At 46.8% G+C, this 23,664-nt stretch overlaps 1 protein-coding gene across 1 annotated transcript in view; it reads left to right on the top strand.

Annotated features, from left to right (window-relative positions):
• Positions 1 to 350: 350 nt before the first annotated feature.
• Rasgrp1 (RAS guanyl releasing protein 1) overlaps positions 351 to 23,664 on the top strand; it is a 65,070-nt gene continuing 41,756 nt past the window's right edge. The window contains exons 1-2 of the mRNA XM_050133047.1: positions 351 to 653; positions 5,055 to 5,239. Coding sequence (XP_049989004.1) covers positions 619 to 653; positions 5,055 to 5,239 — 220 coding nt within the window. The 5' untranslated portion in view covers positions 351 to 618. The remainder of the gene's footprint in view (positions 654 to 5,054; positions 5,240 to 23,664) is intronic.

Consider the following 23,664-nt stretch of genomic DNA (forward strand, 5'->3'; position numbering starts at 1 on the left):
GCCAAAGAGAATGAAGTGCACAGGTTTAGGGGGTTTGTGTTCCCTGTCCGGACCCGACTGTGTGCCCCCACTGATACCTACAAGACAGTACTGCTATCCGGGAAGGGGTCTCAGCAGAGCCCCCAGGGTACCCGTGGCCTTGAGTGGACGCAACTCTTCTGCAAGGCTCTAAGCTGGGTCAATTTCAGGGCAGCTCACTCTGCAGCCCTTGAACCTAACTAAGACTTGAGCTGGGGAAGATGAAAGGTCGGGGCGAAGGAAGAAACGAGGGCGGCTCAGGCCCTAAACCGGGCGCTACCGAGTACTGGAGGCAGGATTCGAAGAAGAGCTGAGGGCGCCCCACGTTTCCTCCACCCTCATGATAACATCAGCGCCTGTCAGGTGGTTGGTGCGAGAGAGTGTGTGAGCGCGCGCGCGCGGTCGCGCGGGAGCGAGCTCAGGGAGCGCGCTCGCACAAACTTTGTGCCTGCGGGTGCGCCTGGGTCGGCTCGCCTGGCTCCGAGAGTGGCCGGCGCCAGGCTGCGAGGGCCGGCGGCGGCCGAAGGATGCGCCACTCCCCGCCGAGCCGGTCCCGCCGCTCCAGGTGAGACGACTCCAGGCAAGCAGCGCACCGCGGCCATGGGCACCCTGGGCAAGGCGAGAGAGGCACCGCGGTGAGTAGCTGTGGCTCCTCGGGGAGCTCGGCATCTTTAGTGGGGAGGGATAGCCGAGCGGTGTCCCTTGCGGTCCTCTCCCAGTGGGTAAGGCGCAGGTTCGGAGGACTAGGCGACTCCGTCCCAGAACAGTTGCTTCCCGGAGTGGACGATGGCCGGAGACCAGGGAGCCGGGTCAGGACTGAGGTTGGGGGAGAACAGGCGTGAGGCAGACACCCCCGGAGCCCAACACTTTGGACCAGGAGGAAAGAGAGCGTTGGGGCTGTTGAGGTGGCAAGGCCATATATCCTGGTTAGATATGGAGTGGTCTGGGCCCAAGCCTTCACCTACCCAGCGCCCACATCAGTCGACCCCCGTGGATGCTCTTCGGCAGGTCACCCCCCCCCCCGGGAACTCCCACTCGCATACTTTCTGAGCCCCTGGCACCTGCTGCGGGCGCCGGGGCGCGGGAAGCGCCATCTGGTGGACTCTCCGGGCCTTTCTGGAGCGACCCACAGCAATGGCTGCAAGCGGAGGTGGCAGTGCTGGCTCGGCTGCCCCTTAAGAAGAAAAAAGTTTCCAAATCAGTGGTCTGCGAGCTGCACTCCCCCCCCCCCATTCTCTATAAAGATGTTTGGGAGAATCTTGAAATGACAGAAAGTGAAGGAAGAGTGACTATGAACAGTCCGGCTCTTGGAAGCAATAAGGGGCTTTAAGGGGTCAAGGAATTTAGCTTTTGCCCTCAAAGCACAAGAATCCCACAACTGCCTGGATACCGCTCTCCTTATTTGGAGCCGAGAAGGTTGTGTCCTTCACAGCGCCATTCACGTGGTCTCACATATGAGCACACCATGCCCAACCTATGTATATAGCCATGCCCATTCTAATTCCCTGCCGGGTTATGTCAGGCTGAGTGTGTCATCTTGAGTGTCTTCAGCAGCGCTTTGCACTACACTGAGGTGGATGTGTCCATTAAATTAACTCTGTATTGTGGACAGCGTGGGGCAGGACTGGAAGGTGAGCTCAGCAGAAGAGGCCAATGACAGCCCCCTTTCCTTCTAAGCAGACCACGGGTTGTCTCCCTTGTTCCTCCTTTGTCCTGAGGATAGCTGTGCCCAGAGACCAAGTCTCCCAAACCAGTTCAAACTTCCTTCGGCATGCTGTGGGGGTGGGAGGTGGTGCGAGCTAGCCGCTACAGGACTGAAAAAAGATCTTGAAGTGAATGTGTTTCTTTCAAAATGTTGTTGTTGTCTTGTTTTATTTAATTCACAGTTCCAACTGGAAACGTTGTGGCTACTGCCTTTTAAAACACAGCCTTTGTAGAATTAGCAGCTGTTCATTCTGGGGATGGCTAAAAAGCTCTCAAAACTTCCTATGATAAAGTACTGTATTAAATCCGTGGTTCTCAACCTGTGGGTCTTAAACCCCCTGGAGCCGTAAATCAGGAAGTCCTGTAGGTCACATATTAACATTATGATCAACAGTAGCAAAATTACAGTTATGAAATATCAACAAAATAATATTGTGGGTGGAGGTCACCACAACAGGAGAAACTGTATTGAAGGATCACAGCATTTGGAAGGTTGAGAACCACCGGTATAAATCCTTATCTATAACCATTCTACCAGGAGGTGGGGGGAGAGGGAGGAGGGTGGAAGCGGGGAGGTGCTAAGGGAGTATTTCAGTAAAAAGGCTTGCCTGACATATGACAGCCCTGGATTTGGTCCCTAGCATCATAAAAGAAAACTATTTAAGATATTCCTTTTGTTTTCTTTGGTGCATCCTGGTGGGATGGCAGGAATATTTTTTAACCTGGTGTGATGAGGCATACTTGCAAATTCTAGCACCTGGAAGGCTGATATAAGGTAGAGAGTTCTGGGCCACTAGGCTGCATAGTAAGCCTGTCTCAAAGAACAAAAGTTCTTTTTAAAAAAATATATTTTAAAAAAAGAAAAAGACAAGTGAGAAACATGACCTGAAAGTTTTCCAAGGCAAGCAGTCAAGAGCCTGGACAGAGGAAGTACCTGCAACCCATAGGGCGCCGTTGGCTTTTGACACGTTCCCTTCCCTGGGTTTTCATGCCCTCTGTGGGTTTTCATGCCCTCTGAATCTCTTAGCCCTGGACCAGGTTTGGATAGCTGTGATTGTTCCTAGGGAGGGAAGAGAGCCAAGCTAGGAAGTGTGGCGTGGTACTAAGGAAGCAGGCTGCTACACCTGTGGCCAGACATGCCCCTGTCGCGTATCTGTGGGTGTTTGGAAGAGGACTGTGTAGAGACTGGCCAGTTCTCAGGTCCTGAGGACCATTCCAAGGGCCTGCTGAACAAATGAGAGCTGAGATGTCGCCTCGCCATGATCAGCCATCTTTCTGAAGGGGCTGACTTTTACTGTACATTGAATAAACTCTTTCAGTCCCTTGACAATCTACTCACCAATTCCAGGGTGGTGATAAGCACACAGGCTCCCCCCAGAAATGCCTATTAGATGAATCGTGTCAGAGAAAGCCCAGGTACTAGTCTCCCGAGATAGCCCATATACAGCCTCAGAACGGTTAGGACTCAGTTTCCACATCAAATGGTAGCATCTTTCTGGGCTGTAGCTTCAGACACAGTGCAGATGCCCGTGTCGCTAGAGCATGGAGACTCGCTTGGTGAGGGCCGTTAGTGTTTTCAGAGCACCACTTTGTTCTCAGACACCGATCTTACTCTCTCGGGGCCTGAATAAAAATCAGTGATGGCCAAGAATTTGATGGAGTTCTCCAGCCCCAACCCCAGTCTCCTTTGGGTGTCGGTGGCTTAGACTAGCAGGTTCCCAGCAACCAGATAACTAGGCTTCATCGTTCCCACCTCAGTTTGGAACAGAGCCCCATGCACACTGCAGATGGATGATGTTCTAAAGTGCAAACAGAACTGTCCCCTGGAGAGTGGCCTGTGTTCAGAGTGCTGTCTCTGTGCAAGCTGATTTCCCTACACCCAGGTGTGTCAAGGTGGTGTTTGTTGGTTTGTTTGTTGCTTCTGCTTTTTTTTTTTTAACTGAGCGTATGGTTGGCCCCTTCTGAGTGAGGTTTTCACCTTGTTAGAGAAGCTTTTCCACAGAGTCCCTGGAAACTGCTTTTCCTTCCTCAGAGAACATCACGTTTCTTGCGCTCAGCACTCTTTAGACATTGACCTAGAAGTTACGTGGTTGCACTCATTGTCTTATTTAGGTTCTCCTACTAGAGCTGTTTGTATGAAGGAACTCCCGATGCTTTTATACAAGAATAACTAATGTGCAGCAGACACGTGGTATAATTTGCAGGGTAGTTACAAAGGCTCCTTCCCCGTGGTCTCCCCCGGGCCTACTGCTGTGTCCTACTCAGGGTCTAAGTACTTGGTTTATCGATGCTGGTTTATGCGTATAATAGGTGCTCCAATTCTAGAGTGGTTTTCACTTGTCGTCTTTGACAGTAAACTATAAATTAGCCAAACGTGCAACAGAAAGAGAATGGCCAGGTACATGCCGAAGAAGTGATCGGCAATACCACCTTTCATTACTGAACCTTCAAAGGTTATAGATGTGGGTCTCTGTGTGTTTTTTAATAGGGGGAACTAAAACACACTGCGTAAGACACTTTACAGAGTGACTTGTACCAAACAGGTCATCCCCAGTGAAGCTAAGCGTGAGCGGATGAAGATCCACCAGACTCCTAAGCCACCTCCAAGTGCAAATAGCTATTTTTTACACTCAGCTCTAGAGCAGGCAGTTCAGTTCAGAGCCAACCCCTCCCCTCTTTTCTCTTCATTTAAGGACCCAAGAAAGGACATCAGAGAATGTTTACTGGTCTAAATGATTCATAGTGATGCCTTGTGTTATCAAAAATGAAACTATTTATTTAAACCAATCCAGATTTGTAAGAAGAGCAGAGCTGGCTGAGAAATCTAAATATCACCACCGTAACCACCACCCTTGAGTCTTTGAGTTCTACTGCAAGGCCCTTAAGGGTGTCTCAGAGGGCCCCTGCCCTTAGGCATCTTAGGTAGTGATCAAGTGAATGAAACCAGATGACAATGAGGCCAACTGTACTAGTCCTTCAGACCCCAAGTCCTAGCAGCTAGAAGCTAAGGGCTGCCAATGTCCAGTCTCTCTCTGCCTCTCCCCTGCTGGAAGAGAGACGGCAGCATAGAGCAGGCCCTCCACCAGTGGGGAGAAAGCTGTTGCTGCCAGGGAATCTCACCTTGTCATTTGCTGGGGAGATGTCTCTTTAACAGCCAACCAGTCCGTGCAGTGCTTCTGCCAAGTGGGAGGGGTATGCCTTCTGCCCGCCAGGCTTCAGGGACTCATTGCCCTGTCTCCTCTTCCCTCTGTCTCCAGAGCCTGGAGCTGCCAGGGAGACCCCCAGCTGCTCTGTCTCTCCTAACTTGAATCTCTCTTTCCCCCCCACCCCAGGAAACCTTCCCATGGCTCCAGAGCTGGCCCTAAAACAAGACTAGAGGCCAAATCGGTCAACAGCCCTCTCCCTGCCCAGCCCAGCTTGGCCCAGATCACCCAGTTCCGAATGATGGTGTCCCTGGGACATTTGGCCAAAGGGGCCAGCCTGGATGATCTTATTGACAGCTGCATTCAGTCTTTTGGTGAGTTGGCTAACTGCCCACATACATAGAAATCGCCGCGTTCTTTCTTTCTTTTTCCTTAAAAAGTGTCTTATACAAGAGCAGCCTAGATTGTATTTGGGCTTTAAAAATAGCTTTCGAGCCTTTGAGATGTTGGAGACAGTCTGCACCGCTACGGCACATGACTACGTGGGTGGCATAGGTCGTGATGAGTGCAGAAATCTCAAGTGAGAAAAGTTACCGAGGGGACTTGGCATTTTCTTTGCATGGAGGTTTGGCTCGTGGTGGGAGATACCAGAAGATGTTATTGGGCCTCTAGTGCTGTGATATTTTTCTGTACTTCTTGAGGTAGAAAAAAATAAGTCTTGTCGCATGCACCGGCAAATAGAATTGGAAAACATTCAGGTCACTTGGAAATATAAGGTCTCAATAATGCCACGTACAGTCTGGAATTATGTTTGTGTTGGTAACTAAAAGATAGGAGTGTGTGTGTTGCAAGGCAGGTCGGGTAGGGGCCCAGGGGTCAGGGAATAGGAATGAGCTTGTGGACACATGGGCCAGCATGTGGGCACATGGGCCAGCGGTGCGGGTTCCGGGTGCTGCCCTCTGTCAATACATTCAGAGCTGTGCTGCCAGCGAGCAATGACCTGAAAAGATTTATTCTTAATTAAGTGTTTTCTTTTGATGATTGCGTGTAACGTTATGATTTGAAAGTACTAAATATTGGGTTGGCTTCCAAAAGTGCAAAATTAAAATTGATGGATTTCAGTAAAATCTATTCATTCAAAGATTGTCCATATCCCCCTCTCCCCTGTCCCTGTTTCTGTGTTTCTGCATCTCCTGCTGGGAAGCAGATGAGTTTGTGGGGCTCTGCTCTGAAGCATCAGCCCACCTGTACCGGAGCCTCCTGGAGAGTAGAGGGAGGTGTGGTGCTCAGCTCTCAGAGGTGGGGACTGTAGTGTTTAGGGCTTGTTCGGACCTTACTTAGAGACTTGGGAAAGATGTGGAACTTTGGCGAGAATCATTGCGTGCAACTCTCTTAATTTGGGTTTAAAACGCTGCTTCCTCAACATTCTTGCAAACACGGTCATGTGGAGAGTTTTTTCTTTTCTTTCTTTCTTTTCTTTTTTTTTTTTTTTAAGTAATGCAGATGGCTGTGTCCCACCCCCAGAGTTTCTACTTGAGTAGGTCTGGCTAGGGTGGGGTCCAATAATTTGCATTTCTAACAAGGTCCCAGGTGAGTTTGAGGCAGCTGCTCCCAGAACCCCGCTTTGAGAATCACTACTTTCAAGCACTGTGTGCTCTGGCCAGCTTGCCTTTGGAAAGAGGGAGGGGATTGGGTGTGTGTGACTCAGTGGTAGAGTGCTTGCTTAACACACAGGGGCTGGAGTGCAACCTATCTATCGCTGAAACAGAAAAAGCCGTTCGTTCTGTTCCTTGATTTATCTTTACCTAAAAGATTGGTTTGAGATGGGTATTCTACCATCAGCCACTGACTGAATAACTCTGTGTTTCACGATCATCTTAGAAAATGTATACATTAAAGGAGACAGCTAAGCTGGTAGAGAGACCATTTAGAACAGAGTGGTGGCTAGTGCCGTTAGCTAGGCTACAAACATCCTTCTCCTGGCTACCAACTATAGTTCCTAGACTGTCGTAGAGCATAGCGTTAGTATTGCGCGAACAAGGACCTTTGTCCTCTGTTTTACTACTTAAGAACACTGGGACTGTAGATGTATTTCTCATGCTCTCTTTATTCTTTTTCTGCCAATCATCCAACTACCTGATGAGTTCAAGAGTATTTCCTCAGCTTTCAAATAATTGTGGCTTCCACCTCAAAAATGCATGGCCAACTCCAGAGTCCTTTCCGAAAACAACCAATAACAACTCACACCCCCTCCCCCCAATGAGTCCTACAAAGGCAGTGTACATTGTTTCCTGGAATATGTTAAGGTGAATATTAGAGCCTTAAAATCTAACAGCTGTGTAAGACCCCCTGGGGCGAAAGACCTTGGGCCATTACCAAGAAGCATTTATTAAGTCCTTAATTATACCTGACCCTGCACTGTGTGGCACCCAAGAAAAACATGACAGTGACCAAGTGCCTGTTTCAGGAGCACTTAGAGCACCTGTGAAATATCCTATTCAGGAGTGCACATGCACACACATCATACACATATGCATATGCACACATGTACATACACGCACACACATGCATGCACATGCGAGTGGATGCATACACATATGCGTATACATATGCACACATGTACATATATGCACACACATGCACGCGCACATGTATGCACATGCGAGTGGGTACACACACATGCACACATATGCACACACACAAAGAATAATAAGTGAAGGTGTTCAGAAACAAGTTACTTTTACTATGCAGAGCTTGAGCATGGGCACTTACTGAGAAGGACCAGCCACCACCTCACAGCCCCTGGAACATGGGAATGCAGTGGACAAAATCCAGGGTTTCTGTATTATATGTTGCTGAATTTCTCATCACAGAGTTTACATAAAAGACAAACCAGGGAAAGCCAGTGTATGTCGGAGACCATTAGAGAGGAAGCCTTCTCTTGTTATCAGTTGACCTATCTGTTGTGAGGAGGAGCTTCACACTGCCCAATGAGAAGCTGCTTTGAAGATGAAGACTGCTCGTTCCTTTCTTTCCTTTCCCTGCCTTCTCGCCTCGTCTTCACGCAGACACCGAGGAGGAGGATGTGTTTCACTCAGACTGTGTGCTGCTGTCCAGGGCAGCAGCCCCTAAACACACGGGGCTATTGTCATGTATACTTTAATTAGTTAAAATGAAATCAAGTGTAGAATTTAGTTCTGATGCCTCAATAGCCAGCCTGTAAGTGCCTGGTGGCCTCAGGTGGCGACCACTACCTACTACTGGACAAAGTAAACAGACCGTGTCCATGGTGACAAAAAGTCTGACTGACAGTGCTGGAGAGGGAAGGTGACTGACCTGAAGGGAGACACAGTGTGTAGATTGTTCTGGAAACTGGGGTTGTATTCACTTCTCCAGTGCACCTAAGGGATAATCTAAATGTTGTTTAAAAGCCCCTGGGTATTGAGAAGTGTGTACTAAAAGCCCCTGGGTATTGAGAAGTGTATAATAAAAGCTGTCTCTTGAACATTACTAAGCATCAGAACATCTCCCCCCTCCTGCAACTGTTCTCAGAGGAAGGCTGGATTAGGAGGCTTTGAAGGGTAGACATGTGCAAATGAAGGCGCCAAGGAAGGCCCCCAGCCACCCTCCCAGCGTCAGAGGGTTACAGATCCATGACTAGAAACACCAGCGATCCCTTTGCCTTAACCTTGTGCAGTCCACCCCTTCCTTCAGTTTCCATCAGAAGGCAGGCTACAGACCCCACATGTGCCTGCGACTTAACCCGTGCCTGCACAGAGCATACTGAGGTGGATCATCACAGCCAGGAGCACTTGTGTCTGATGGGTACGGATCACAGCAGTGGCTACTGAGCTTCAAAGCCGATGAGATCACTTAAGCGTTTCATTTCTTTCTTTCTTTGCATTGGGGCCAGGTGGGGGAAAAAAATCAAACAGCCCAATTCATGAATCTCTTTCATGTCTCCTTTCTGTGCAAGACAACTTCTGGTAGCATTAGAAAAGAGTTGCGCACGGGTCCTCGCAAGCACCCTGGCAAGCTGCTCCCCTGTGTCCAGGGTGGGCTGTCACAGCCAAGGACAGTGCATCCAAGTAGCTTACATTTGTGGGGTGTTATTTTTTCCTTAGTGTTCCATATGTATTGATTTTTTTCTTTTATAGTCAAAACAAACCTGAACTAGGTCAGGTATTATTATTATCTCCATTGGATGAATAAGGAGAAAAGTGGGGCGCCTGAAAACTGAAACAACACGCTTTGTACCCACAATCTAAATAGAAAACATGCCCCCCTTTTTCTTCTGCCTCTGCCTCCAGCAGCCATGTGTACCCTGAGCTGGGGCAGGTGCGGCTCTTTCCTCAAAATAGGCCTCATATTCTCAGAAGAGACTTTGTGCTGCCCAGACTAGGTCTGCACCCTGGGCTTGTCAGCCTGCAGGACTGGTCTCCCCAGCTAGAAACCAAATTCCATTCAGGGCAAGAAAGAGTCCAACTCCACTCCATACCATCAGATGTCTGAGTGGAATTAAGTCTCCTGTGAAATTGATATTTTTTTAAATTAACATGTGCATGGATTGTACTAATGTTTCCCAGTCTAGAATGACCCTATGACTGCTAAGTATAGTTTCTGTCCTAGGGGCTAGATGGGTATTAAGCGCCTTACAGACCTTACTGCATTATGGGTAAAACTCTATACCTATCTTTAAAATTGGAGCAGAGTGAAGGCCATCGGGGGCTTGTTAGAATCACAATCCCCTCTCCAGCAGAGGGAAGGTTGGATGTTTCTCAGCTCTCTGTAGCTTCCTCTCTGTCTACCAAAGCAAGGTGAATAGGAGACAGCCAGGCACCACACCGCGCACTGCACCACCACACGGATGGGCAATTAGAACTAGCAACTGCAAGCGCCAAGCCGTGTCTATAAAGTCACATATATGAAGCCTTTGCTACTGCTGATAACAGGCCCTGTGTGATGGCTACAGCTGCCCTTGACACCTTCCCAGGAGAACTCCCTAGATCTGCAAGGTTTCTCATAGGGGAAAATAAAGTCACCAAGGCACCTTGTCCTTAACAGCTGGGGCCAACAGAAGTGCCCAGCATGGCTGTTCCTAGCCCTCTGGAGAGAACTGGCATTCTTTGGTCAGCATGCCACTCATGCTAAAAAGCCCTTTACTGTGTCTCTGCTGGGCTGGTGATACCCAGTGTCCCTAGGACGTCTGCCCTCTCTTGAGTATGAGTTCTGGTAACTCTGGGGCCTGGGGGAAGGAAAGGGTTAAATTCTCCGCCACCCTGAACTTTCCCGTGCAGCACCATCTCCAGGAGCCCTCCCTGGGTGCTGGGACAAAAATCAAATCTTCAGAACAGTGATGCATGAGAGCCACAGTGTCTCAGGAATTCTGGGTACTTTTCTTCTGGAGAGGGGCCCAGAGAAATGAATCCTCCTGCTGACTGGGAGGCAGACAGTACACAGTGGCTGAGCGGTGATGGATCATGGGCTGAGTGGGGAGTGAGCCTCTCCCTGAATTGACCCCACTGGGCTTCCCCACAGCACTGTGGATTATTGGTTTGCTCTCTTAACTGAGAGGGAACTGGAATTCAGGAGAGGGAAAGGCACATAGGATATGGCCCAGCTCAGTACTGGGCCAGCTGCTGAGAGCAAAGCTCTGATCTGCTCTCTGAGGTTTGTGTTCTCTCTGCTGTATTAGAGTCTCAACTCGAGGGGGGAACGATATCAGATACCTGCAAGCCCAGGGATTTTGTCTGCGTGGGATTCACTTTGGTGTTTGAGGAACGCCCTTCATGAGCTGATACTGAACACCACTGCCTTGTAGCTCGCATGCATCTTGAACATCCCAGGACATGTTCTCCGGCTTTCTAAGAAAACATGAAAAAACAAACATCTCTGAGAAGCAATGGAAAACAAATAGGTTTTTCAATTTACAAACCGGTAAAGCTCTCAGGGAAGCCAGCCTCGCGGGAGCGTGAGAGCAATCCGGCCAGGTTTAATTAGACAGACAGACGCTCCGTCTGGGAGCGGTTTGGCAATCCCAATACCACTGCTGCGTGAGTTCCCAGCCCTTCTTTCTCTTCTCCGTGCTGCAAGCCATCTACGAAACCTACTGCCTGTCCATCTTACACTGGGGACATAAACAGAAGCAGATGTCTGTGGTACCTCCACCTTTACTCCTTGCTCTCAGAGATGGTTTTGTCAGGCCCGCCTTTGCAGCGTTTGCGATGTCCACGCCCATGTCCTGTGCTGCAGTGAGGGCTCCGTCACCATCTTCTCCATGCGGTCTCCAGGGTGCGGAGGCCTTCGAGAAGTAGCTGAGCTGGGGGCAACTGGAGAAATTGCTCTCCCTGAACAGCCATCCAAACAAACCAGTTTGCCGATAGATTTTTTTTTTTTTAAAGCTTTCATTGGGAAATAATATGAATCCCAAAGCGGCCTGCTCTGTCAACACTGACTGGACCTCTGAGAGCCCTAGAGAGGGGCTCCTCAGGGGCAGACTCACTCTCTGACCTTGCAGTTGCTGCTCCATGCCTGTAGCATCTGCAGAGGCCTGGCGCTAGAGTTAGGATACAAGCAAGGCAGGCTTCCTGTCCTGGGGAACACCGAAGGAAAAGGCAGAGGAATAGTAAGACTGTGTGGGCAGGGCCAACTTTGAGGATGCAACTCCAGTGCCACCACAGTCTTGAAATTGTTTCAAAGGGGGGCATCTTTTCATGCCTATTGGATCTTAAAAACCACATAGCAAGTCATGGGCATGAAAATCACAGGAGTGGGTGGGGATGAGGATAACTAGCTGAAGATGCAGAGGGTGAGACAGGCCACAGCTTACTCTCTTTTCTATGGCTCTCAGTGTGTGTAGAGGGGCAGAGAGTAGCCTCATCTGCTGACGGTGGTGCACTATATGATGATCCAGTCCACAAGGTCAAAATTGCTCTATCCTCTCTAATGTGGCAACATAGCCACCATTAAAGATTGAGTTATGTGCCTGGCTGATGAATAAGTTTATAAACAATAAGCATTCCAAAACGACCACTTTCTAATACATGGTCATGTTTATTATTCCGTGTGCTTTCGAGGGTATATCCACAATGTCTGCATGGTGAAAAATGCTCTAGAGGTTTTGTTGCAGTGCAGAGCCGCCACGGCTCCTCTGCAGCAGGGCGGGACAGGGAGCCGAGCTTGGCCTTGCTGGAAGAGCACCACTCCTGCTCAGGCATCCTGCTCAAGCCCAGCCCTGAGGAGCCCCTGGTTAAACTCCTACAGCATGCCACTGTCTGGGGCTGTTTAGGGGGAAGGGACCCTAAACCTAACAATCTTGTTCTTTATCACACAGAAGAAGGCTACCATGGATTGTTTTTGTTTGCTTAGAGTTTTGGTTTTTGAGGGGTTTTTTTTGTTTGTTTGTTTTGTTTGTTTGTTTGTTTTGGGGTTTTTTTTGCCTCTTTCATACCTTAAGAAACAAACTCTCCATTTAGCCAAGACAAGATATACTAAAAAGGTGAAGAAATAACAGCAAAGCTGGGGTTTGCTTAAAGAAATAATTATGGAACAAAGACTAAACCCAAGAGATTTTCATTTGGAACTGAACAGACTATGTAGTGGTTTTTTGTTGTTGTTGGTTTTGTTTTTGTTTTTGCTTTTTTTCTTTTTAATTCTTAACTCACGTCTAAACACTCTCCAGGATCAAGCCTTTCCTTATTTCTTACTTTCTCAATTTCCTGTGCTCCTGGCCTTCACATGTTATGTGCGGTCCCTGTTGGTTCCGGGTGCCACCCCAGGGGCTCCTTTGCCTTTGTTCCCACTGGATGCTGACGATGACACCCCTGTGTACGCACAAGCTTCGGCTGAGCAGTTTGTCGGTTTGTTTTTCATGAGTTTTATGTAGTTAGTGTATCTGATCAAGAAGGGTACCTTCCCGTCCCTTGCCTGTTGAATGCTTTCTGTTGCTAGAGGCTTGAGCCTGTTGACTCCTCGGATACCATTTGCTGATGGCCTTTCCCTCCTTCCTGTCCCTCCATTATGCAGAAATTGTGTGTTTTTATGCCTTTTTCTGAGATTCCTTTACTAATTCTAAACTTAAAATCTATATCCCAAACACTTAGGGAATATCTTCTTGTCATTTTAATCAAAATCAGAATCGTGTTAATCCATTCTGCAGATAACATGTATCAAATACTCTTAAGAATGAGCAGTAAAGCTTACAAGTTACTGATGGAGGAGGGAAAGCCTTTGACTCTGTTTCTGACTTAAAGCCGGTCTGGTTCGGGCTGCAAACCAAACCACTGCGTCCAGGTCATGCTGTCGCCCAGTGCCCTGATTTCCCTGATACTGTCAAAGAACATTAAGATCAGCCCTGGAACCAAACAATGCCCGGAGGAAGAAAGATGCGATCCCACATGTGATATTGAATGTGAACTTGAAGGAGGCTGTTCAGAATTGAAGCATGAAGTACTTTTCTATATAAAGTTCTTTTAACTGTTTGAACCAATGACTTTAGAAGACTCAAAGACTCAACCACATATGAATTCCATTTTTTTCTAAATTGTTAATACAGACTGAGATTATGTTGTTCTTAAATAGGCTTTTTTTGTGATGAGATATACAAAATATTAATGCACACTTACTTAGTCTTTTTAAATATCCAAAGTATTATTTCACTAGTAACTGGCTTTTGAGGAATTATTATGAACAGTACAATGCTGATGTTAATATCTCATATATTTATTTAATTCACATTCCTATGTTCTTGTAACTACAAAGATTTAATTAAAACTCAGAACTTGTATTTTTAAATTTCCTTAATAACTTTAAAAGACCTTTTGCTTCACTCTGGAAAACTTCAGAAATATAAAATAACAAAAGGAGAAAATTACAGCCACATAGCCCACCCCCACCTATGAGCATGCTCCGGTGTGTCTTTGCCTTCTAAATTGACTCCTGTGGACATTCGCAGATACTGTGAACCTATTACACATTTAATGATAGACTGTCCACACCTATGTGTGTTCCAAATTCACATCTTAACCAATTATGATCCTATGATCGACATTAGTATTTACTAAGAGGCACACTAGCATACAAGGTTGCTATTCTTTCCTAAAATTGATACTAAAAAAAAATCTGGCATAATTCCATCAAATATGGGAAATAAAGTTGAGGGTTGCCTGGCAACTAAAATGATGCTGATGAAGAACTGAAGGCATTTCCAGAAGAAAAGAGTACTTAGTTTTCCAATGCTAATTATAATAACCCAGGACTGACTGGCTACAGATAGAATAAATAAAGGGGGAAATTACTTCTACTAACTGAACATGGGGGATGTGAGCTGTCTTTTCTGTTATGTGCGGTGAAAGTGAGGTAAAGGTTTGATGTCAGAAACGAAGAATTGTTGTAATATGAGCAGAGCAGCGGGCTGCCCCGGCTCATGGCCACCTGGCTAGCTTATGCCCTGAAATAATTACACGGAAACTGTATTCTTTTAAACACTGCCTGGCCCATTAGTTCCAGCCTCTTATTGGCTAGCTCTTACATATCGATCTAACCCATTTCTAATAATCTGTGTAGCCCACGAGGTGGCTTACCAGGAAAGATCTTAACCTGCGTCTGTCTGGAGTGGGAGAATCATGGCTTTCTTTCTCCCAGAATTCTGTTCAGTCTACTCTGCCTACCTAATTTTCTGTCCTATTAAAGGGCCAAGGCAGTCTCTTTATTTAACCAATGAAATCAACACAGAACAGAAGACTTTCTCTTGCCATCCTTATCACTTCCTTAAGGAGTCTTGAGGAGCCACTGGTGGGACTTATGGCAGCCCCTAGAAGAGGCCGCAGTCGGCTCAGTCCATCTTCTGCAGTGAGGACCAGGCAGGGGGGCAGCAGGGCAAAGGCTGTGCTGTTTACTTTGGTTTTATTCCAGAACAGATCAAGGTCCCTGGGAAGATCACCAAGGATCTTGCTAGAGGACTTTACTGTTTTGGCAGAAATGGCTGTCAGGATGGAGCCTGAACTGGGGGCACGCCACTGATGGATTGAAACGGACAAAAGAACACAGGGACTAGAGGAGGAAGGGGCAGCAGAGACTGCCAGTTTTATACTGAAGGAAAGCAGGGAATCATGGGTGTGATGGGGCTGCTGAGGATGAAGTCCGGTGAAGATCTGGACATGGGATAGCCTTAAGGGCAGAGAGTGAGAATTCCCAAGTGGAAGAGCAGAGGCTTATTTCATCTCCTCTCAGTGATTTGTTTAGCCACAATATGACTGTTTGTATAAAATGTTGAACAGTTCCATTTTAAAGAGGAACTGAAGCACCCAGGAAGTGATGTCCCTCTGGTTATTGTGTGGGAGTGTGACTTGTCAGCATGAAGTCACACCCTACAGAGCACCCTCGAATCCACTGAGCAGTGGGCTAATTCTGCATTTCCTCACTTCACGCGTGAGCTTGGGGATTTCTCCATACATCCTCCCCTTCTTTCTCACCTTGGATTTCCAACCGTACTTCATCCAAACCCGCCTCACCGTTCGCCGCTCAGCTCCAGCCCTGGGTAACCCAGGCTACACAATAAAGCATGCAGCCTCTAATACAATGGCTTGCAGAGGTCACCCCCAGGAACCACACTGCTGGCTCCTCAGCTGTCTTCAGTTCCTGCTAAGGATGAGGGCTCTGCCTCTGTGGTAACTTGGCTTTGCTCTGCAAACATATCCCCCTCGCTTATTCTTCCTGTAGGCTCCCCGCTGTCTCTGTGCCCATCACCTTGTCAATCAAAGCACCGGTGTCAGCCTGAGATGGACACAGACTCAGCTACCTGAGGAAGTGTGCCTTCGTAGTGTCACAGGGAAAATGTGGAGGAAGAGACTCCAGATTAAAAGAGGCCACTCTGATGTATGCCTGTGCATGTATGAAGATAGGCTCACATCATATAATTAGATATATTTGTATAATTTTATATATATATATATATTGAAATTTGGATACTTAGTTTGATATTAAAGAATCACTATTGATTTGTTTGTGTAATCTTTTATTTTTAACTTTTACTAACAGTTGTTATATAATAATGAGGTTAGCATATTTCCATCCATACGTATTTACACTATACACTGACCAAACCCATCCTCCCTTTATTCACCTCCACACGCACCCTTACTACCTCTAGTTATCATTCATCTGCATTCGGCAAGGAAAGAAAGAGGGGAGGAGTGTGTAGTGGTGCTCACCTTTAGTCTTAGCACCTGGGAAGCAGAGACAGGGAGATGTCTCTGAGTGCAGGCCAGCCTGATCTACACAATGAGTCCAGGCAGGGCTCCAGAGTGAGGCCCTGTCGAAAAGAAGGAAGGAAGGAAGGAAGGAAGGAAGGAAGGAAGGAAGGAAGGAAGGAAGGAAGGAAAGAAGGAAGAAAAGGGGCACTGTTTGGAAAGAGGAAAGATGGGAGGAAGGATGGCAACTAGAAAAGGATCTGTAAGGATAAACATGACCATAGTATGTTCTATACGTGTTGTATGCATTGTGGCATGTAAAGATGACCATGACCATAGTGTGTTCTATACGTGTTACATACATTATAGTATGTAAGGATGACCATGGTGTGTTCTATACATGTTGTATACATTATGACATGGAAATTTCAAAAGGAAACCTACTATATTGTACAATTAGTAGATATTAATACTTTTAGCACAAAGAAGGGAGAGGAAAGACTGGCTTTGGTCGCATACCATGAAAATAATTTATTTAAGTCCTGTACTAGGCATCCTATGTCATGTCCAATCAGCCCGTTTTCCTGCCCACACACAGATGATGAATACTTGAGTATTCAAAAAGAAAAGAAACCAGTAACTTTAATATTTAATTTTCCCATTTGTGGCTTAATTTTATGTCGTTGTTTTTTTTTCTTAAGTGAGAAAATGCAGAACTTCCCCCCCCCCCCCCCCCACACACACAGTCTGGGTGATGGAAATGCCCTGGCCTTGGCACAGCATGATCTCAGCAAGGCGGGGAGAACAGATCGCAGCAGAAGGCCACGGGAGGCCACTGGGTTCTGTGGGTTTGGTACGCTAATCCTGCCTCTGTTATTTACCAGGCATTGCCCTCTGGCCAACTGCCTCACTGTGCTTGTTCTCATCGGCAAGATGGCTAAGAGCGCTGAAAAGTTTGAAAGGTTGTTTTAGGTTAAGTGAGAATCATTGTGCCTTGGTGTGAGCTGTCTCAGAAGCAGATCCTGAGAGGAGGAACTGAGCTCAGGCGGAGTGCTTGGGAAGGGGTGGGGGTGGGGGGGCTTGGGAAGAGCTGGTGCAGGCAGAGAGGGCTGCTCAGTACCCGGCATCATCACGTGAGGGCCAACTCCGGAAGCCAAGATAGCAGGTGCAGACCCATCCCACATCCAAGAGAAATGCGTTAGGCGCCGCGTCCCCCAGTCAGTGCTTTATGGGCTGCCTCCAGGGGATGTTCTGTTTCCAGCGTGTCTGTCCAGTCTTGCACACAGGTGAGGGGCAGGGGTCAGGGGGAGCCAGAGAAAACTGTCAGGTGGAAGCCAACTTTAGTAAGTGCACACAGTGGCACGGCCTGAGGGCTGGTGGGTACACAGCTGCGGACTCTGTTACAGAGTCAAAAGCGTCGATGCCCAGTACACATTAGCGGGCAGGCACAGGCTGCATACAAACCCAGATGGACTCAGAGCTGGTGAATAGTTGTGCTGACCACAGATAAGATAGCCGCGCCTGCGGACAGCCGTAGCTCTGGATGCGCCCTTCAGACTTTCACACATGTGAGTTGCATTGCCAGTCATTAAGCTTCTCAGAAAGTTAAAAGATTCATCAGTAGAAAACTCCCCAGTTGGGAAAACTTCAACAGAGAGAAACAAAGGAGCCAAATGAAAATTCTAGAACCAAAAGATAAAAAGTATCAAAAGGAAAAATTCACTAGATGGGTTGAACTGCACCCTGAATGCTGAGAAAGGAGAGGTCAGGTAAGAGAGAGGCAGGACCTGATTTCAAAAGGGGAAAAAAGGCTGGGCAAAATCAACTCAGATTTCAGGGAACCAGGCCTCACAGGGACGTGAAAGGATGTAGAATAGCAGGGGATAAAGTTGAGTAACATTATACTACCTGTTCTTATGGCTTACTATAAAGCTACAGTTTAATTAAGATGAAGAGACACAAGAAAAACACACACACAATAGACCCGAGAGACAGAAAAGCATCCTCAGGGACAAATGCGTACATGGTCAATTGCTCTTCCACAAAGTCACCAAAGCAAGTCTATAAGAATGGGTGTCCTTTCCACAAATACTGATGAACAAATCACACACACACACACACACTCGCACAAACACACACACACACGTGTGTGCATGCTCACACAGTCACACACATGTACGCATGCCCCCCACACATACATGCACGTACAGACATATGTACATAAATTAGGCCACAAGTTCTGAAAAATAACTTGAGATGATCCAACATATCTGATTACAATAAGACACCTAGGAGGAAATAGAGGTGAGCATTCATGCAAGATTTGAGGAGGTATTTCTAAACACGATATGAAGTAACCATAAATAATATATTTGACAAATTGGACTTCGTGGAAATCAAAAAGTTCTACTCAGCAGGTATTGTTGAAAAAAATGGATATACAAGCTACACAGTGGGTAAACGTTCTTAGCCACATATACCTCTGATAGGAACACTGGATCGTGTTAGCACACAATAGAAATCTCTCTGCAGCCCAGATTAATTACTTTGTGGGTTTTGGTTGGTTGGTTTTGGGGATTGAACCCAGGACCTTGTACATACATGCTAGGCAAGTGTCTCTCTACCACTGAGATACACTTCACTCACCCCGCCCCTGACCCAGGCAGTTGAGTTACTTCCTACCACAGCTCTCTGACTCACACCAAATTGATTTCTGATGTTTCCTATTGGGTATTTCCAATTAGAACTGGCCAGGCCCCACCACAGTGTCTGTAGAAAAAAATAATCACCCACTTAAGCACTTATCAATTTATTCCACTGATTTCTGAAGCTGCAAAATCTTCATGGGGTCATGCCAAGATACCCAAGTGTGCTGGCTGGTTTTATGTCAACTTGACACAATGTAGTATGTAGTATGTAAGCCCACCACCCAAGGATTAAGGCATGAACTAAATGGTTCAGATAGGCCCAACCAAACTTGACTGATCTTCACATCCCCCCTGCAGGACTTTCAAAATTGCAAAATCTCTGCTTTGTCCCTAGGTGTCTTTGTGAGGGTCACTGTTGCTGTGATGAAACACCATGACCAAAAGTAACTTGGGGAGGAAAGGGCTCATTTCACTCACAGTTCCATATAATAGTTTTATCATCAGGACCAACAAGGGCAGGAACGTGGAGGCAGGAGCTGATATGGAGGCCAGGGAGGAGTGCTAGTTACTGACTTACTACTCATGGCTTGCTCAGTCTGCTTTCTTATAGAATCCAAGACGACCAGTCCAGGGGTAGCCCCACCCACAATGGGCCGTATCTACCCCATCAATTAATAAAATGCCCTACAGGCTTGCTTACAGCCTGGTCTTAGAGGGGCAACTTCTCAACTGAGGCTCCTACCTCTCTGGTGACTCTAGTCTTGTGTCAAGTTGACATAAAATCAGCCAGCACACTTGAGTATCTTGGCATGGTGATTGAGTGGAGGCCACTTATCTTTATCACTTAGAGGGTAAATTTCACCCACTAAATTCCCAATTGATACCGATTATGAATGTTTTCTTTATTGTTTTACGCCATTTTCATTGTGGATACTATGTGTGTTTTTCTGGAACATTGAGTCTCTAATACCTTAGTCATAGACACGCCTTTCACTCCCTTTCCGTGGTGAGCAGGTGTTTTAGTGCTGGAAGGTGGGAGAGGAAGGGAAAAAAGTGTATCGAGTGAGGATGCCATCGTAGAGCTATCCATTAGGACTTGGTTGTTTTGTCTGTCCTGGGGGTAGAGGTGCCAGAGGTGCTTACAGAGCAACTGAAGAGGAAATAACCACCTTTATTTCCACTTTGCCAGGCAGGTGAAGCCAAAGCCTTGCCAACTTTAAGCTCCACCCTTGTTGCCTTTGTACATCTTTGGGGGTATGAATTTCTTCCACTAGCAAAGAAATGACCCAGCTCCTGCTAAAGGGTGTGGGGAGGTTTGGATCTTTTACTTTTCTGTAGCCTTCAGTATTATGCTTGTTCATCTGATAAAGGCCAAGCTTCAAGGCAGGGGAAGGGATGAGCACCAAGGGACCTAGAGTCACCACTTCAAGTGACTGAGCCTTCAAACCAACAAAATCAGCTAAATTAAGCAAAAGCCGTCCTTCATTTTCCTAGTTATGACAGTACACGTCTGCAGGGATACTTTCACACTCTCCAGTCTCCCTGAAGACTGTGTTCTCAGGAGCTACACAGTTCGGGAAAGGTCTCCACGCTGAAACTGAAATGATGTCTGGATTCTTTACAAGTGATTCTTCTTAGGCCTGAGGGATGTTTCCGTTGGTGAAGTGCTAGCAACGCAAGCTTGAGGACCGGAGTTTAAGAAGCCCAATATGGCTGTGCAAGCCTGTAATCTCAAGAGTTGGGAGGTGGGGATAGGAGGATCCCTGGGCTCATGGGCCAGTGGGCCTAGTGGAATCACTGAGCTCCAGGTTCTGTGAGAGACCTTGTCTGAGCAAAACAAAGTGAGTGGTTGAAGACCCCTGATGTCATCAGTCTCTGGCCTCTGCCTGCACATGCTCATGCATACGAAAAATCACAACAATAAACAAACCAGCAAGTGAATGAATGAACGAATGAATGAAACCTTCCTAAGAACCTTAGGACTCGGATTGTAAAGTACACAACCTTTTGGAGGTTTTTCTTTTGTTTTACAGTACTGAGGAACCAACCCAAGGCCAGGCACATGCTAGACAAATACTTTCCCATTAAGCCACAGGCTCAAACCATCAATGTTAACAGGATACTAGGTCAGAGGTTGCTGCTTGCTTCACTTGGAGGACCATCTGATCTTTCGACCTTCAAGGAAGAGATCAAAGCAAAGGCTTCTTCTCAGACTAGTATGTGAGGTCCCCAACACTACCACCCTGATCTTCCTCCCTACCCATCCATCACTCCGTCTATATCATAATCCACCCAGCTTGGGTATCCTTCCCCAAGCATAACTTTATCTCCATTGTCTCCAGATACAGAGATCATTTATTCCCCAACACACTTACCTCCACACACCTCTGTCAAAATGTGACCCCCTCCTTCAAGGCCAGTCTCCAATGTCACCCTTCTGAAGGTCTAGCCATTGTTTCCTGTCTGGCTGGCTTTCCCTTCCTCTGAACCGCCTTAGTGTTTTGTTTGTAGTTCCCTGAAGGCCCTCAGTGTCTCCTGCACTGTCATACTGCTGGTAGCTCCTGGTGCTCAGCTTTCTGGGACAGCAGGATCTTCATTATACTCGGAGCCCACAGCACCTATCACAGCCTTTTTGAATAAAGAACTTTTGATGAGTTCAGGCACGGAACTCCATCTCTGTTACTTGGTGCTGGGCTATTACTGTTTGTAGGTGGTTATTTAACCAGAGGTGATATTCAAATCATGTAGTAACTGGGACAGCCCAGGTTCCTATCAGCCTGACCAAATGCTTTTGGGACAGCCTGAATATCAGCCCTGCTGCTGTGCTTTTCCTAGATGAATACGGTCCTTACCCCCTCTCACAAGACTGCTCTGGGCAAATGAGGTAGCACATGTGGAGGTTTTTGGGGAGGAGAAAGTGACTTGCAGATGGGGGGCTGCAGGCAGTCCTCTGGTACCCAGAGTGGGGTTGGCTCCTTGACCATCAGTGTCATCCTGCCTCCTGCTCCACTTCATTCCAAGTCACCTCCTGAGAGCAAACGAAGGAGCTGTTGAGCAACTCATCAGGACAGCACAAGCTTGCGAGAGCTTGGAATCAACCCCCAGATCTCCCTCTCTCTTAATGTTACCTTCTACAAGCTGGGCCTCTTACCCTTTTAGGCTAAAGGCTAAATATTTTCAGTAGATGAGTTTTGAGAAATCTCATCAAAAAATTTAAGCCTAGCCGGGCGGTGGTGGCGCAGGCCTTTAATCCCAGCACTCAGGAGGCAGAGGCAGGCGGATCTCTGTGAGTTCGAGACCAGCCTGGTCTATAAGAGCTGGTTCCAGGACAGGCTCCAAAACCACAGAGAAACCCTGTCTCGAAAAACCAAAAAAAAAAAAAAAAAAAAAAAAAAAAAAAAAAAAAAAAACAACACAAAAAAAAAAAAAAAAAAAAAAAAAAAAAAAAAAAAAAAAAAAAAATTAAGCCTAGGAAGACTTTTTTAACATTACTGTAAATTAATTCATTTAAGGATGCCGTTTGCGATTACATTTTGATCTTAAAACCAAGACTCTTTCATGATTTCTGGACATATCAGGTGTTCTGACTCTCTATGTGACATTGGGCTGTTCTGCCTAGACCTGCGAGTGGATTGACCCCCGTTCAAAGAAACTAAGGTTTCATCATAGCTCCTTTGTCTCTACAGTTTTCTGTCTCCTTTTCCAATGTGTTCTTCCTGAAGAATTGTGTTTGAAGCCAGGCGGTGGTTGTGCACACCTTTAATTCCAGTCTTCGGGAGGCAGAGGCAGGCAGATCTCTGTGAGTTCTAGGCCAGCCTATTCTACAGAGCAAGTTCCAGGACAGGCTCTCAAGCTACAGAGAAACCCTGTCTTGATAAAACAAAATAACAACAAAAAAAGAATTGTTTTTGAGCCTTACCATTTTATCCCCCCCCCATGTCCCTCCCATCTCTAAACTGTAGGAATACAAATCGTTAGCTACTTCCTTCTCCTAAAGGCGTTAATTCTTTCCATTAAGCACTGGTTGCGTTTTTGTGTTTATTAGTCATTTGCGGCCAATGTTTGTTCTTGTGCCTTTGGATTTCAGTGAAAGAAATGGTCTCGGTGTTGTGTGAACAGCAGGGAACTAGAGATCCTGGGAACTGACAGGACAGTAGACAAGCCTTGAGGAAGTCCCATCTGAAAGGCAACCCAGAATCATAATAAATATGAACAAGTTGAAATCCTAGAATTAGAACAAGAATTATTATTTAGGACAGTATTGTGCAGCCGCTTTGTAGAAGTGGGGCCATCGGCAAGTTATTGGTGGCACTCCTGAGTGTGCTTCTTCATGGGAACATGCTCTGTATGTGCAGGAGTTGAGAATCTCTGGGATGTGCACAGGCCACTCTGGCCATCATCCATCATGTTGATGTGCTCCTTTATGGGCCAGCTTTAGAAACCCGCAAATGTTGGGCCAAAGGATGTTCTTCCGTCTCACAATGGACCATGAATTCAAATCCCCCTGCTGTCACTCACTAGTCCCCTCCTTTCCGGCAGGTCACATCTTATCACGGCCATTCTTCACCTATACCTGGTGAAAGTAATACCAGCCACTCAGGGGCTTTGTGAAAGCGGAGGAGACAGCACCAAAGGAGAAGGTGGCTACCGGCCACAGTCAGGGCAGGCTGCTCATGCTTCACAGCTCAGTGAGAGTTTCATGTGTTTATGTTGTTGACGGAGACTGCTTATTTGTTCCCGGCCATCCAGACCCAAAATAATCACACAGAAGTTACAACACTGCTTGGCCTATTAGCTCACATTTCTTATTGGCTAGCTCTTATATCTTAAATTAACCCATTTCTATTCATCTGTCTATCCCTGCATGGTTGTGGCCTACCGGTAAGGTGTCCATCATCTATCTCCTGCAGTGGCTACATGGCATCTCTCTGGCTCCTCTCTCTCTCTCTCTCTCTCTCTCTC

The sequence above is a fragment of the Alexandromys fortis genome, unplaced genomic scaffold (genome assembly GCF_014885135.2).
Source record: "Alexandromys fortis isolate MF-2015 unplaced genomic scaffold, M_Fortis_MF-2015_v1.1 scaffold_6, whole genome shotgun sequence".
Taxonomy (NCBI): domain Eukaryota; kingdom Metazoa; phylum Chordata; class Mammalia; order Rodentia; family Cricetidae; genus Alexandromys; species Alexandromys fortis.